Below are 11,738 nucleotides of genomic sequence, written 5' to 3' on the forward strand. Positions count from 1 at the left end.
AAATATAGTTTATAATGGAATAGGTTAAATAGTTGTAATAGTTGTAAACTCGGCATAATAATAAGACAGCTGCAGTAGGGGTGGCTTAATACTTTTGTACAGTACTGTATTTGAGTTTTTAAAACAGTAAAGATTTTACTTTGAAGGCCAGAAGTCCCAGCTGTCTACACACATTTCTCTCCTCAAAGCATTTAAAAGGATCTATTTTAGGGTTCATTTATATTCATAACACTATGTTCATTTGATTCTTTTAATAATATCAAGTAAAAGGTTTTTACATACAAAAATATGTAAATATAAGCTGAAGTATACCTTTAGAGGGTAACAGAAGATGTGGAGCACCATCCAGTGACCAAATGGTATATCACAATTTAATAAATGAACAGCAGCTGCGTTGTACTTACCCAGCTAAAACATATATTTTTTAATTACCATTTTGTCATGTTTAAAAAATTACACGAAGTCTGATACACAACAAAACTGTCCGACTTCTTTAAAAACATTTCCCACTCCATACATGACTCAGTTTAAGAATGATACTGTACAAACATCACAGCTAAACTGTAAGTCACTAAGCTGTAGGGTAACAGGAATTTAGGCAAAGTAAGTAGAATACCACAAAACTCATAATTAGCACAGGCAAAAATATCACATATTTTTCTGGTAAAGGGAGCAGCATTAATGTCACTTTTCAGTTAAATTACGCAACAGGAGATCGAACACACTGAAATATTATAATTAGAATATCAAGAAAAACAAATGTTTGCTATTCTAATATATCAAAATTTAAACCCATAACAAAAAGAAATTAATACACCTCTACTATTATGATTTTCATTAGGATACTTAATATTTATTACAATTATATTCTTTGAAAATCTAACATTTATTTACAACTACAAACTTACTTTTATAAAATATTTTTTACAGTAAAGACATACAATAGGAAATACAGTGGAAACATATCACACATGGATCACAGGCACAGTCATGAGAAATGGATTTGTATGGTTTGGTGAACTGATACACAAGAAAGAAACAAAATTAAATAATATATAACTATTACTCTGCATGAGTTCATCTTGCTAAAGCCTGATGGTTGTTTACAGCTGCACATTATTTTCTCTATGCCTCTTACACACAAGTTACAACTTGAGAGACCAAATTCAGTAAAAGTGAAGATGTGCGGCTCTCATCGATGTCTGCGAGGTACAGGAGGTGCTGAGTCAGTTGGCCTGTAAGAAGGTCTTTGAGGAAGTATTCGTGTCGGGCAGGATATGTAACGCTCATGCACCATCTCTGTCACCCTGCAGGAAATACACTGTTACTGTATAGGAAGGTTATTTGCACTGTAACAGTAGAGACGCTATACAGTAAAGGGTTTGTAAACTGTGACCCTTAATTTCTTATAATTATGCGTGAGAAAAACAAAACTTGGAAAGAAGATGCAAAGATAACATTTCAGACACAGTTCTATTCCATTTACTTATCTGACACCCTACATTCAGGAAATATGAACTATACAAGAATCACTCATTCACTGGCTTAAAATAGCTGATTTCCATACTTTAATAAACTGCATGTTTTAGGAGCTACATTACATGAAGGCTCTGACAGTGGTCACAGCTCCTATGCAAAGCTAGTTAATGTCAAAGCATTTTTTTTCTATCATTACTGAATTTAGTCATCATCTTATTTAGTTATGTAGGTGGAATAATAAACTGAATTATTTATATTTTTAACAAAATCAATAATTCTTTAATTTACAGCCCATTAAAGAAACATTAAGCAGTTTTACATTTAGCTAAGTTTTTAGCTAACGTTAGCTAAAGTTAGCTAATGTTAGCGCACACACAAGTTGAGCTGTTGCTCGTTTGTATCAATTTACTAAGTTAATTTGGTTGTTTTATATTCCAACACTTTGCACTCCATCACCCTTCATACTGTAACTTCTCACTTACATGTTCCCAAGACAAATATCTTTTTGATCATTTAACCTTCAGACACACAGATGCTAAAAAAAACTCTCGATAAGATCACAGCGCCATGCAATGAGTATAAATTGAACCCACGCACGAAGAATTTAGTACACTCTATGTAGCAGCTCATACATACTTGTCATAGTGTAGGTGTTTGTTCATTACTTTTATTTATTCTTTAAAAACGGAATACTTCAATGCCAGTCTGTGGGTATCAAATTACTTAAAATACTGTATACTTATACCAATTTTGCTAACTGTTAAGTCGTTTTTTTTTTAACAGCACACAAATGTTGTATTTACCCACTAATAGTAATTAAAACTCATCACGCACAATTACTGTACAAATGAAAAGTGTTATGTAGATATTGAAAGTATAATATAATATATAATATACGCATCATGTCAGAAAGCTAAACAAGCTGATTGTTTATCAGATTTTAGAGATACATTGTACTGCTACCCAGATTCTTTTTTTGAAAGAGATAAGAGATACAGAAGGGCATTTATCAGTAAAAAAGATCTGCAGCGTTTCAGAAGTTCTCAGGAATTTACGGCAGCTCTTTCTACCCACTTCAGTCACTTTGATCTTTTTCATTTTTAAGTGTTCTCACTATAAGTGGTCGCACCTCTGTGTGTGGAAGTTATTTGTGTGTTTACAGAGTATAAGCATCAGTATCTTGATCACTTTCTCGCTCTGGCTTCCTCTGAAACGCACAGCTGCAAATTAGTGGTGGGTGAACATTTCCTCTTTTACATTTTTCTGTTTCACTCAGTGCTGCTTATAGATTTTTTTTTTACGTGCTCCCAGTCTTTCTGTCACACTCTAAGACACTTATGATTGCTGCTAGGCACCGTCACATAACCGTACAGTGTATTTGCTACTTTGTGTTGTTTTTTCCTATACCTGATGTCGCATAGTGCTCAGTACTGCATGGTTCTGCTTTCACTTCAGTAATCTGATTCGCTGTTCTCTAGACTGACCTTTCTGGGTTCCGTGGAGGAATCCTGGGTGGAGGAATGGAAGGTGCAGCATTGCCTGGCCGTGGTGGTCGCGGTGGAGGAGGGAAACTTTCTATTGAGTCCTTTAAAAATACAGTGAAATATATATGTGGTCACACTTGAAATACTTCAAAATAAAACAGCCTAAAGCTCTAGTTTAATAGCTGAATCAGTTAATGAAAAAGCTAACATTGTCACAGATTTTCTTGAAACTCAATTATTAATTTAAGAATTTTCTCTACAGAAACTATCAAGAACTTTAAAGTCCCAAATTTTCAGCTAAACACACAAAGATGACAGTTTTGTTTTGTTGGTCTGGAGAATAAAAGATCATTGTTTTAATTACACCCTGAGGAAGTCATTAAGCAGTGTCAGTCAGGCTTCCAAGATGGGTCTCGCAGTTTGAGTCTTTTAACGACAGACAGGGAATACTCATCTTACCCGTCTTGCAATTAAAAGAAGGACAGAATTTGCACCAAAATCTAAGAGATTCTTTGTGTGCCTGTGCCTCTCCTTCAGCTCTGTACTTCTTCTTCAATCATGATGACAGACAGTAAACGCTAATGAAAATTATATAGAATCTGCTTCAGTAAAGAAGACACATTTATAGAACATACATTTAAATACTGTCTGGAAGGTATTTTAGGAAATGAAAAGCTGAAGTAAGAGAGCAAAATAAAACAAAACTTAACACTAGACTTTCTACCTCCTTTTTTTCTACCTCTCTACTTGCGCATGCAGTCATGTTGTATAGACGTCAGACATATGCAGCATCAGAGGCGAAAGGGAAGTTTTAATTTGGGTTATAAAGAGTAAGAAGGAAGAAACAGCTAGCTATAACTCATGCAAATGCATTTCTGTGTGAACTTTGCAGTTTCCACGTGCCTTGAAGAAGCATTGGTACCTATTGTTAAATGAAGCTCACCTCGTCAGGTTCTGTACCGCTGCTGTAGCTAAAGGTGCTGTGTGTGCTGAGTCTGTTGCTTTCGGTGCCTGATGACAAGAAGCACAGCAAAAATAAAACACGTGATTCCAAGTATCTCTGAGGTTAGTGCTTGTGGTGAATTATGTCGTAAGACCACTTCGCTAAATGTGGGTAAAATATGTTTTAGGCCTTGACACTATTATACAAGATGTCTGCAAGAAGGTGTATGAAGAATCAGAGCAAGACAGAGACGCAGCTCATATGCATACCACCATTACAGACTTAAAGTAATCATGAAGCAGTATAGCAAGCCATTCTTTAAATCCGTTAATGTTATCAGTGTTTTTGAAAGGAATTTGGTTGCTCCTTTTGAAATTTATGTGCAAATGTTTACTTAAAAAAAAAGAAAAAGAAAACATCTACTACCACAAAATTAAACATTAATTTAAACCTTAAAATACTTTTGCATTTGTGGGCTAATTAAACAAACTAAGAAATGGTTTTCTTCCTAAAACATTATGACTGAATTATAACTGTTGGTGCGACGTGTAAAAACACAAATAAAGTTTCACAAAAAGTCTCATCCTTTATGTACAACAAAACTATAAAGATGGGAAATAAAATAAATAATAATAAAGCAAAATAAAATAGATACACTGACATTCGAGAACATTAAGTATGCCTGAAAAAGTGGCTGAACAGCAGTAACCGAATCACTAGATTCTGTAACTTTATCATACGGGAAAAGTCTGTTTATTACAATTAACCTAATATTTCAAGCTATAATCTAACTACTTTATTTCTTGCGGACCTATGTTAGGGATTCTGTTTTAGTATATCGTTTTAATTAAAACATTAAAAATGAGATCTCAATTAAGACTTTAAAAAATGTGAGACTAAAATAAATTTTGCCTTTATTTGCCCGCAACAGGAGAAAACACACAGCAGGGCCACGGGTCGGACTCAAACCCGCGCCGCGGCTCTCTTGCCTTGCAGCATGTGGTTGCCTGCTTAGCCACTGAGCAAACATGGCACCCTTTTTTTTCTTTGAAAAACTGTGACTGATGTGTTGAATTTCTGTTTTGATATAAATAATTTTTCAGCAAGGTGTGCTCTGTCCAGGATCTAATTAAACGCTGGTTTATCAGTAAAACTGCCTCCTACCATCTATGTGAGTATTCTAATGATCCCATCTAGCACTTTTTCATTCAACCACAGCTAAAACTGACGCACAGAAAAGACAGAATGATCAGATCTGGCGCTCAAACAAACCTCTCCCTCCAACTCCAAAGTGGAGGCAGGAAGTCAAACTACAAGCACGTCACTTACATATGTGTATAATTTACATTTCTCCCAATCTGCACTCTAATGGAGTTGTAAAGAAAGCCACGCAAAGAAGAAAGACCGAAAGCTTTAATTCTTTTTGTTTAGTACTTGATAAAAACAGAAAGTAAAGATAAGCATTTGGACTCACTCGATGTGCTGGATGTGCTACCTGTCTTCCAGCTGCCTCTCTGGATAACCTGAGCCACAGGAGGAGGCGGAGCCGTGGCTCTGGGTGTCGACTCATACACAGCACACTCTAATGTCACACTGGTGCCCCAGAATGAGTTTCTCTGAAGGGGTGCACTTATCTCATACTCTACGGGAAAAGACCAGATTAAAAAGATAAGCTTTTTTGACAGCAATGGCATGCTATTTTTCAATATGTGTTTCTCACCAATGAATCCTAACAGTATTACATAATCAACATATATACAGCGGAAGATGTATAATGTGTTAAAGCTGCATTAAAGTGATCTGATTCCAAATGAGAACATAAATAATTTTACCAAGTTCCTTTCCTGTCTTCTCTCTCTCTTTGTGACGTCTGGTGATGCTGTTTCGTAATTTCTTCAGATTTTCCTCAAGTAAGAGAAAACGAAACACAGGCATTACTTTTATTGCTTAACCCACAATCCACTCCTTGGAAATCCACAAAGTTTGAACATTAGATCTACCTGCTGATAGCGTATGGAGTTTGCCCTCCGCTCATGATCAAACTGCCAAGCCTTAAACTCTTGGACCGCTTCGTCCACAGTAATTTCTCCTACTTTTACCCTCTCTTGCAGAGATATGAGCTGCCTCTGCCCAGGGGTCTTCATCCCAGCGTAAGGATCATATGTAGGAGTGGGGGCTTCCACTACAGGCCGAGCTGAATGGGAGGAAAATAGTGTATAATTTATTCTATTATTAATTTATAAGCAGAAAAACTTTGGAACATAAAATATTGTATTAGTTTCATGAAAATCTTACAATAGTTTGGTATATAATGGTAATGTGGGTGCGAGAGCAAGCTCACTAATATTTTTTATTATTTTAAATTTTAGATGTCTTTACATTTCTGACGTTAATATAAACAACTACTAAATTCTAAAATTAAAAATCACAAAAACAAAAATAAGACCTCTTTTTATGTGTTGATGACAATAGTTCAACAACAGTACTGTATTTTGATTTATGATGAGCAAACCATCTTAAAATCAGACCCATAATCAGTGCACACAGCTAACCAATCCTAATGCAGTATAATAATACAAGAAGATAATCCCAGAGGATGTAATTGACATGTCCGTGACAGTAGTGGACTGTTGCCTCGCTGCAAGAAAGTTCAGGATTCAGACTTTTCATGTTCTTCCTGTGCGTGTATGAGCACCCAGTGCTTCTGGGGGCTCCCAGATACGTGCATGTTATGTAAATAGGCAACTCTAAGCGTGTAACTCTAATGTGCAATGAACTGGTAACTAGCCCAGGCTGCACATTACTTCCTGTCAGCTGGGGTTTGCTCAAGGTTTCAACTTCACTTTCATTTTTACCATTTAGAGTTAAATATTTAAATGAGGAGCGAAAAACACGAACGCTTGTGCCGTACGTGTACATTTTTGCTCTTCCCGTATCACATTCAAGTGTCTGCTGTGAAAAGGGCCTATTAACGTCAGAAGATCACATGAACATTTGTTCTCAGTCAGCTACACACTCTGACACCAAAAATTCCCCTAACGCACAATTAGCTGTAACCACTGAGTCAACTACAAAGGTTACTGGTTTTGACCAATGTGGTAGTATTAAAAGCCCCGTGCCTCACAGAAACATGCTACAGCACTGTACAAGACTCATGATAAGGAATCAAGATGCAGATAAAATAAAGGCACTTTTTCAAAAGCGGTTTACCAAATGAAACCATGACCAGTTTTAAACTACCTTTATAAAAGTGAAAAAAAGAAAAAGAAAAGAAAACAGAAGCATAACAGACTATAATGATTAAATGAAAAGAAAAATTATTTTTATTGGGTTTTACCTGCATGATATCCCATGTCCTTTACTTTATTCTCAGATGTACCCTTATCTGAAAATACTATCAAAAAAATAAAAGTTACATATTTTTGACACATTTGTGATATAAAAAAATCCAATGTAATAAATAAAAATCAGACTGCACCATACCTCTAGAAATGTACGTCGTAGACTTTTCAAGCTCAGTGTTACTCTCAGGCCTGGGGATTGGGGCTGGTGGACGGTTCAGGACTACTGGGTTGTAAGTACTATTTGCATCCACGGTATCGTAGATATCCTCTGGACAGAGGTTGTATGGATCTTCCTCTTCCTCAATTTCATCTAAGCTATTATGATCAACTTTTTCCTCTTCCTCACATTGAAAAGGTTCGTTGTCCTTCTTGACTTCAGTGCCATTTGGTTTTGCTGAAGGTAAGAGTGTAACCACATGAAACACTCAATGTCATACAGGATGCAATATTACTTAAGGAAATTATTTAAAACTTATTCAAATGTATACCTTGAAAAAACTTCCGAAGCATAGCTTCCTCGGGGTTCTCATCTACTGCAGTCATCACCTCATCTTAAAAAAAAGAAAGAAACAATACAGCACCATCATCATCTGCTGCTAACAGTTTTGCTGTATGGATTATTGTTGGAATTATAATAAAATAATGCCATACTTACATAAATCCTCTGCACAGTCAGGGTCGATCCCCAGCATCGACTCATATATATCCTCTGAGCAACCCGAGTACTTCATCATGATATCTTGAGAGTTAGTGGACATCAACTCATATACCTCTGCACTCTCTTCTGTGTTGATAGCGTCCTGAAAGTGACACTTGAGCAAGTCTGCAGTCTCCTGGATTTGTTTAAATGCAAAAGACAACCACACGCTTAGTACACTTCATAAAAATGCAAAGAATTAAAAAGCTTTTCTCAGTGGACTTACAACAAATTCATCCATGAACTGCCTGAGATCATTAAAACCACTCTTCTCTGCAAGCGTGTTTGGGTAGTCTCCATTCTTGTTCATCACACTGTAAGCCTGCAAAGCTCCAGGACACTGAAGCAGAATGGTGGTCAGCTTCTTCAGGCCATACTTAGCTGCAAAGTGGAGTAAAGTAGGAAGCTCCTCATTCCGCTGATCTGAAGCCCACAAAAAGTCAAACAGATAGAACCAGTTATATATCAGCTGCTCCCACTTTCTGTTTTTTTATCATAATCTTTGAATTTAAATGAGAACTGTTAATGGTGCTATTGCAAAGTGGAAGCATTTGGGAACCACGGCAAATTTGCCACAAAGTGGTGGACCACGTAAAGATGTAGAGCAGGGTGGCTGAGAGCTAAGGCCTACAGTGTATAAAGTCACCAACGTTTGGAGCTATCTAAAGCAGCGGTGAGTAGCGGTAAGTTCCAAGCCTCTACTGGCATTAACATCTGGCCACAAACTGTGCGCCAGGAGCTTTATGGGTGGGTTTCCATGACCGAGCACCTCCTGTAAGTGTAACATGTAGGTGGCCCAGAACTTTTCACCATATAATGTATGTGCGATAACGGGAAGTTTTTGATGCTGACTCACCCAACACCAAATAAATCATGTGTTAAACTTACATGCTGACATATTGTCTTCCTCAATCTGTCTGATTCCGAACAGCTGAAGACCAGTTGGAGGGATCTTGGATTTTAAAGAGTCAGACAGCATGCTGTCCAGTGATTCTGTCGCATGGCCTGTCAGGTTGAATGCCTGGATGTTCAAAATAAATAAATAAATAAATAAAGCTTACACAAGCTTTTACAACATTATTCTAGCACAACAATGCTATTTAAAGCAATAAATAATGTCTCACCTGGCAGATGAAGTTAACAGGATCTGTAGCATTTTCAAGATACCAACTGACTTCAGCCATGCTGGTGTAATACGTAACAGGAGTCAGGCGGACAGATGACTGGCCAGTGTACAAAGTGAGGGATACAATTCCAGCATGCATATCTGAATGAAAGGAAAAAGCAAATTAACAATTAAGGTGATTTCAGATTAAAGCTTTCAACATAAAAGTCCTGTGACTTCCTACAGATACTTGCCAGGTGCAGTAACACTTATGGTGTATTCATTCTCCACGGTGCCTGGCACCCTTTTTGCAGGTTTATTTTCAGAGGAAAACTCCACTTCTGGATCTGTCTGATCATCTATTTTCTCTTTGAAAATGATAAAAAGTGTCTCCTGTTTCTAAAAGAAAAATGGAAAATTGGAATAAAATGTTGGTAATATTTTATAAACGGTAAATGTATCTCTGTGTACCTGTAATACAATGTAATGCAGAAAACTGGATGTATTTCGATGAGCCAAACAAACATTGCATTTGATGCAGCTCTTGTGCAATTACTTACCCCGCACAGAACTCTGTTTGGTTGCACAGTGAGACAGGTGAGGTGCGTGGGTGAAGTTATTTCCTGACTTGCTGATATTACTGCGTTCGCAGGCTCTTCATCCTTCGGGACATTTTCTTCATACTCTTCTGTCACCACTTCCTCTGTTTCATCAGTGCTAGGATTTTCATCTAAAGCTGGTAAGACGTACACATCATCTAGGGTTTCAGGAACTTCACTCTCATGTTCAAGCTCCACTCTTCTGCCTTTAAATTAAAAAGAAGTCGAATGTATTACAAAAATCTTTATTTTCCCTTTAAATTTCTACAAATTACACAATTTTAACATCTGTCTAGATGAAATCGCATTCTTTTAGTTAATCAGAAAGTGTCACTAAAGCACATCCAGGTTTCTCACTGAGAGTTTCTGTTTTATGTTCCAGCTCTAAATGTTTTGCTATCACCTAAGTAAAAACTGAATTAATTATGTTTGCTTTCTGGGCATCGAAGAACACAGTACAAATGAAAAACATTTTACATACTGTCAGCTATTGCTTCTGAAATGGTAGAAACATAAACACCAGGCTCATCCTCTGCGTAGAGCTTCCTCCAGCTTGGCCAGTCTTGGAAAATCTCTGTCAATAGTTCGTCCTCAGACACGCCACACAAAAACGCCACCACTCGGTGAGGAGGATAGAGAATTCTCTGAAGTGCGTCCTGCAGTTCGTGGTCACAGAGGATGTCAAGGAAAACCCCTGTGAGGAGCAGCACGATGCACTTGCAGCTTTGGAAATATTCAAAATTATATCCGTGGAGCTCATCGGCTGTGCTGATCGCATATAGCAAAATGGACCTTTTGGGGAATTTGCGAGAACTTTTCAAAATCTGGTGCAAATATGACGCCCATTCCTGTGCCTCAGTGGTGTGCAGAATTAACAGCTCATATCTTGAGAAGGATTCAGGATGTGCTGAAAAACACAATGCATCACAGTGTGATTGTACGCTCAAGAGATGTATGCAAACACTCTCCAAAGCAGGTATCCAAAACCTGCTGACCCAGCCTCACTGCACACAGTGAATCACAGTTCTGCTCAAAATACACTAATGGCATGACACTAGCGATATTATGTGCTGAGTTCCTTGTTGTAGCAGATTGTGTTTGCCGTGGAAATGCTCCACAACGTACCAGCTGTCCGGCTGTGGAATGTCAAGGTGACTGCGGCTGGAGAATGAATGTCTGATCTGTTTGATATTTCACTGCAGAGCCAACAAGAAGTTGTGCAAACATTGCACTGTGTCAACACTGGTCAGAGTAATTTTGTTTGACTCATTACAGTGTTTAATCAGGTCAAGCTCACCTCTGTACACGCTAACTAGGAAAGAGCACCAACACAAGCATTCACTTCATGGGAGTAGCTCACTAATGACAGGGCAGTGAGACCTTACGTCGTTTTATTAAAGGAGCGAGAACATGAATGATTTAACTTTACATGTGTGGGAAATACTATATTAATTCAAATCAACCATACAGGACGCCTAAGATGCTTGCTTCCTCTTTTTAAAGCGGAGAAAACAGTTTGCCTTGAATTTTCTGGTAAATTAAACTCAATTCAAATGAACACATCATTTCAAAGTAAAACAATGCAAAAGAGTAAACTATGCTGTTAATAATGAAGGTTTCGGTACATCTTGTAAACTGTAGCACTAACTAGCTGGTGAAAAAAAAGGTACACACGACGGGTCGTATTACCTGATTCAGTGCTTGAGATGGGTTCTCCCATGGTCTTGAAGCCTCAAAGTGAAATAAATAAATAAATAAATCACCTCAAAAGGATCATCATTTGCCCAAATGTTTCTCTTCAGTTCGATGAAGTTTACTGATGCTTCTGCTCTCATCAGCTGAGACTACATTAGCTTTCACCAGCTACAGCTCGTTGCTCAGCAGTATTAATAGCAACACTTAGTTTCCTGATTTTGGTGACTCTGCCCTACTTCCTGAAACAGTTGAAGAAGTGAGAAACGCACCACTGTCATGACAGAATGTGCAACATGTCGGCAGTTACATTTGTTTTTGGCTGCTTTGATCATATCTGTATGTTGTAAACAGCAAAATATTCTAACGAGGGTTTAGCTAAGAATTTGATGTGC

The 11,738-nt window shown here is 37.5% G+C and overlaps 1 protein-coding gene across 1 annotated transcript; it reads right to left on the reverse strand.

Moving 5' to 3' along the window:
- Positions 1-236: 236 nt before the first annotated feature.
- Positions 237-11,647, reverse strand: pik3ap1 (phosphoinositide-3-kinase adaptor protein 1). Its single transcript, XM_025897453.1, has 17 exons — positions 11,341-11,647; positions 10,133-10,558; positions 9,613-9,857; positions 9,307-9,451; positions 9,072-9,214; positions 8,836-8,968; positions 8,174-8,370; positions 7,906-8,083; positions 7,739-7,801; positions 7,390-7,644; positions 7,244-7,300; positions 5,907-6,100; positions 5,739-5,811; positions 5,381-5,548; positions 3,907-3,974; positions 2,964-3,064; positions 237-1,307 (listed from the first exon to the last, which is right to left on the reverse strand). The coding sequence occupies exons 1-17, from the start codon at positions 11,369-11,371 to the stop codon at positions 1,193-1,195; spliced, it is 2,592 nt and encodes an 863-aa protein (XP_025753238.1). The 5' UTR covers positions 11,372-11,647; the 3' UTR covers positions 237-1,192.
- Between the last annotated feature and the right edge of the window lie 91 nt (positions 11,648-11,738).

Source organism: Oreochromis niloticus, linkage group LG13 (assembly GCF_001858045.2).
Source record: "Oreochromis niloticus isolate F11D_XX linkage group LG13, O_niloticus_UMD_NMBU, whole genome shotgun sequence".
Lineage (NCBI taxonomy): Eukaryota > Metazoa > Chordata > Actinopteri > Cichliformes > Cichlidae > Oreochromis > Oreochromis niloticus.

Bases quoted from the DNA above. Each gene is read 5' to 3' on its own strand.
- pik3ap1 (XM_025897453.1), bottom strand. From the start codon at position 11,371: ATGGGAGAACCCATCTCAAGCACTGAATCAG. The intron at 5,549-5,738 runs GTAAAATTATTT...CTTTTCCCGTAG, and splicing joins GAAGACAGGAAAGGAACTTG to AGTATGAGATAAGTGCACCC. The intron at 1,308-2,963 runs GTCAGTCTAGAG...TATTTCCTGCAG, and splicing joins CCTCCACGGAACCCAGAAAG to GGTGACAGAGATGGTGCATG.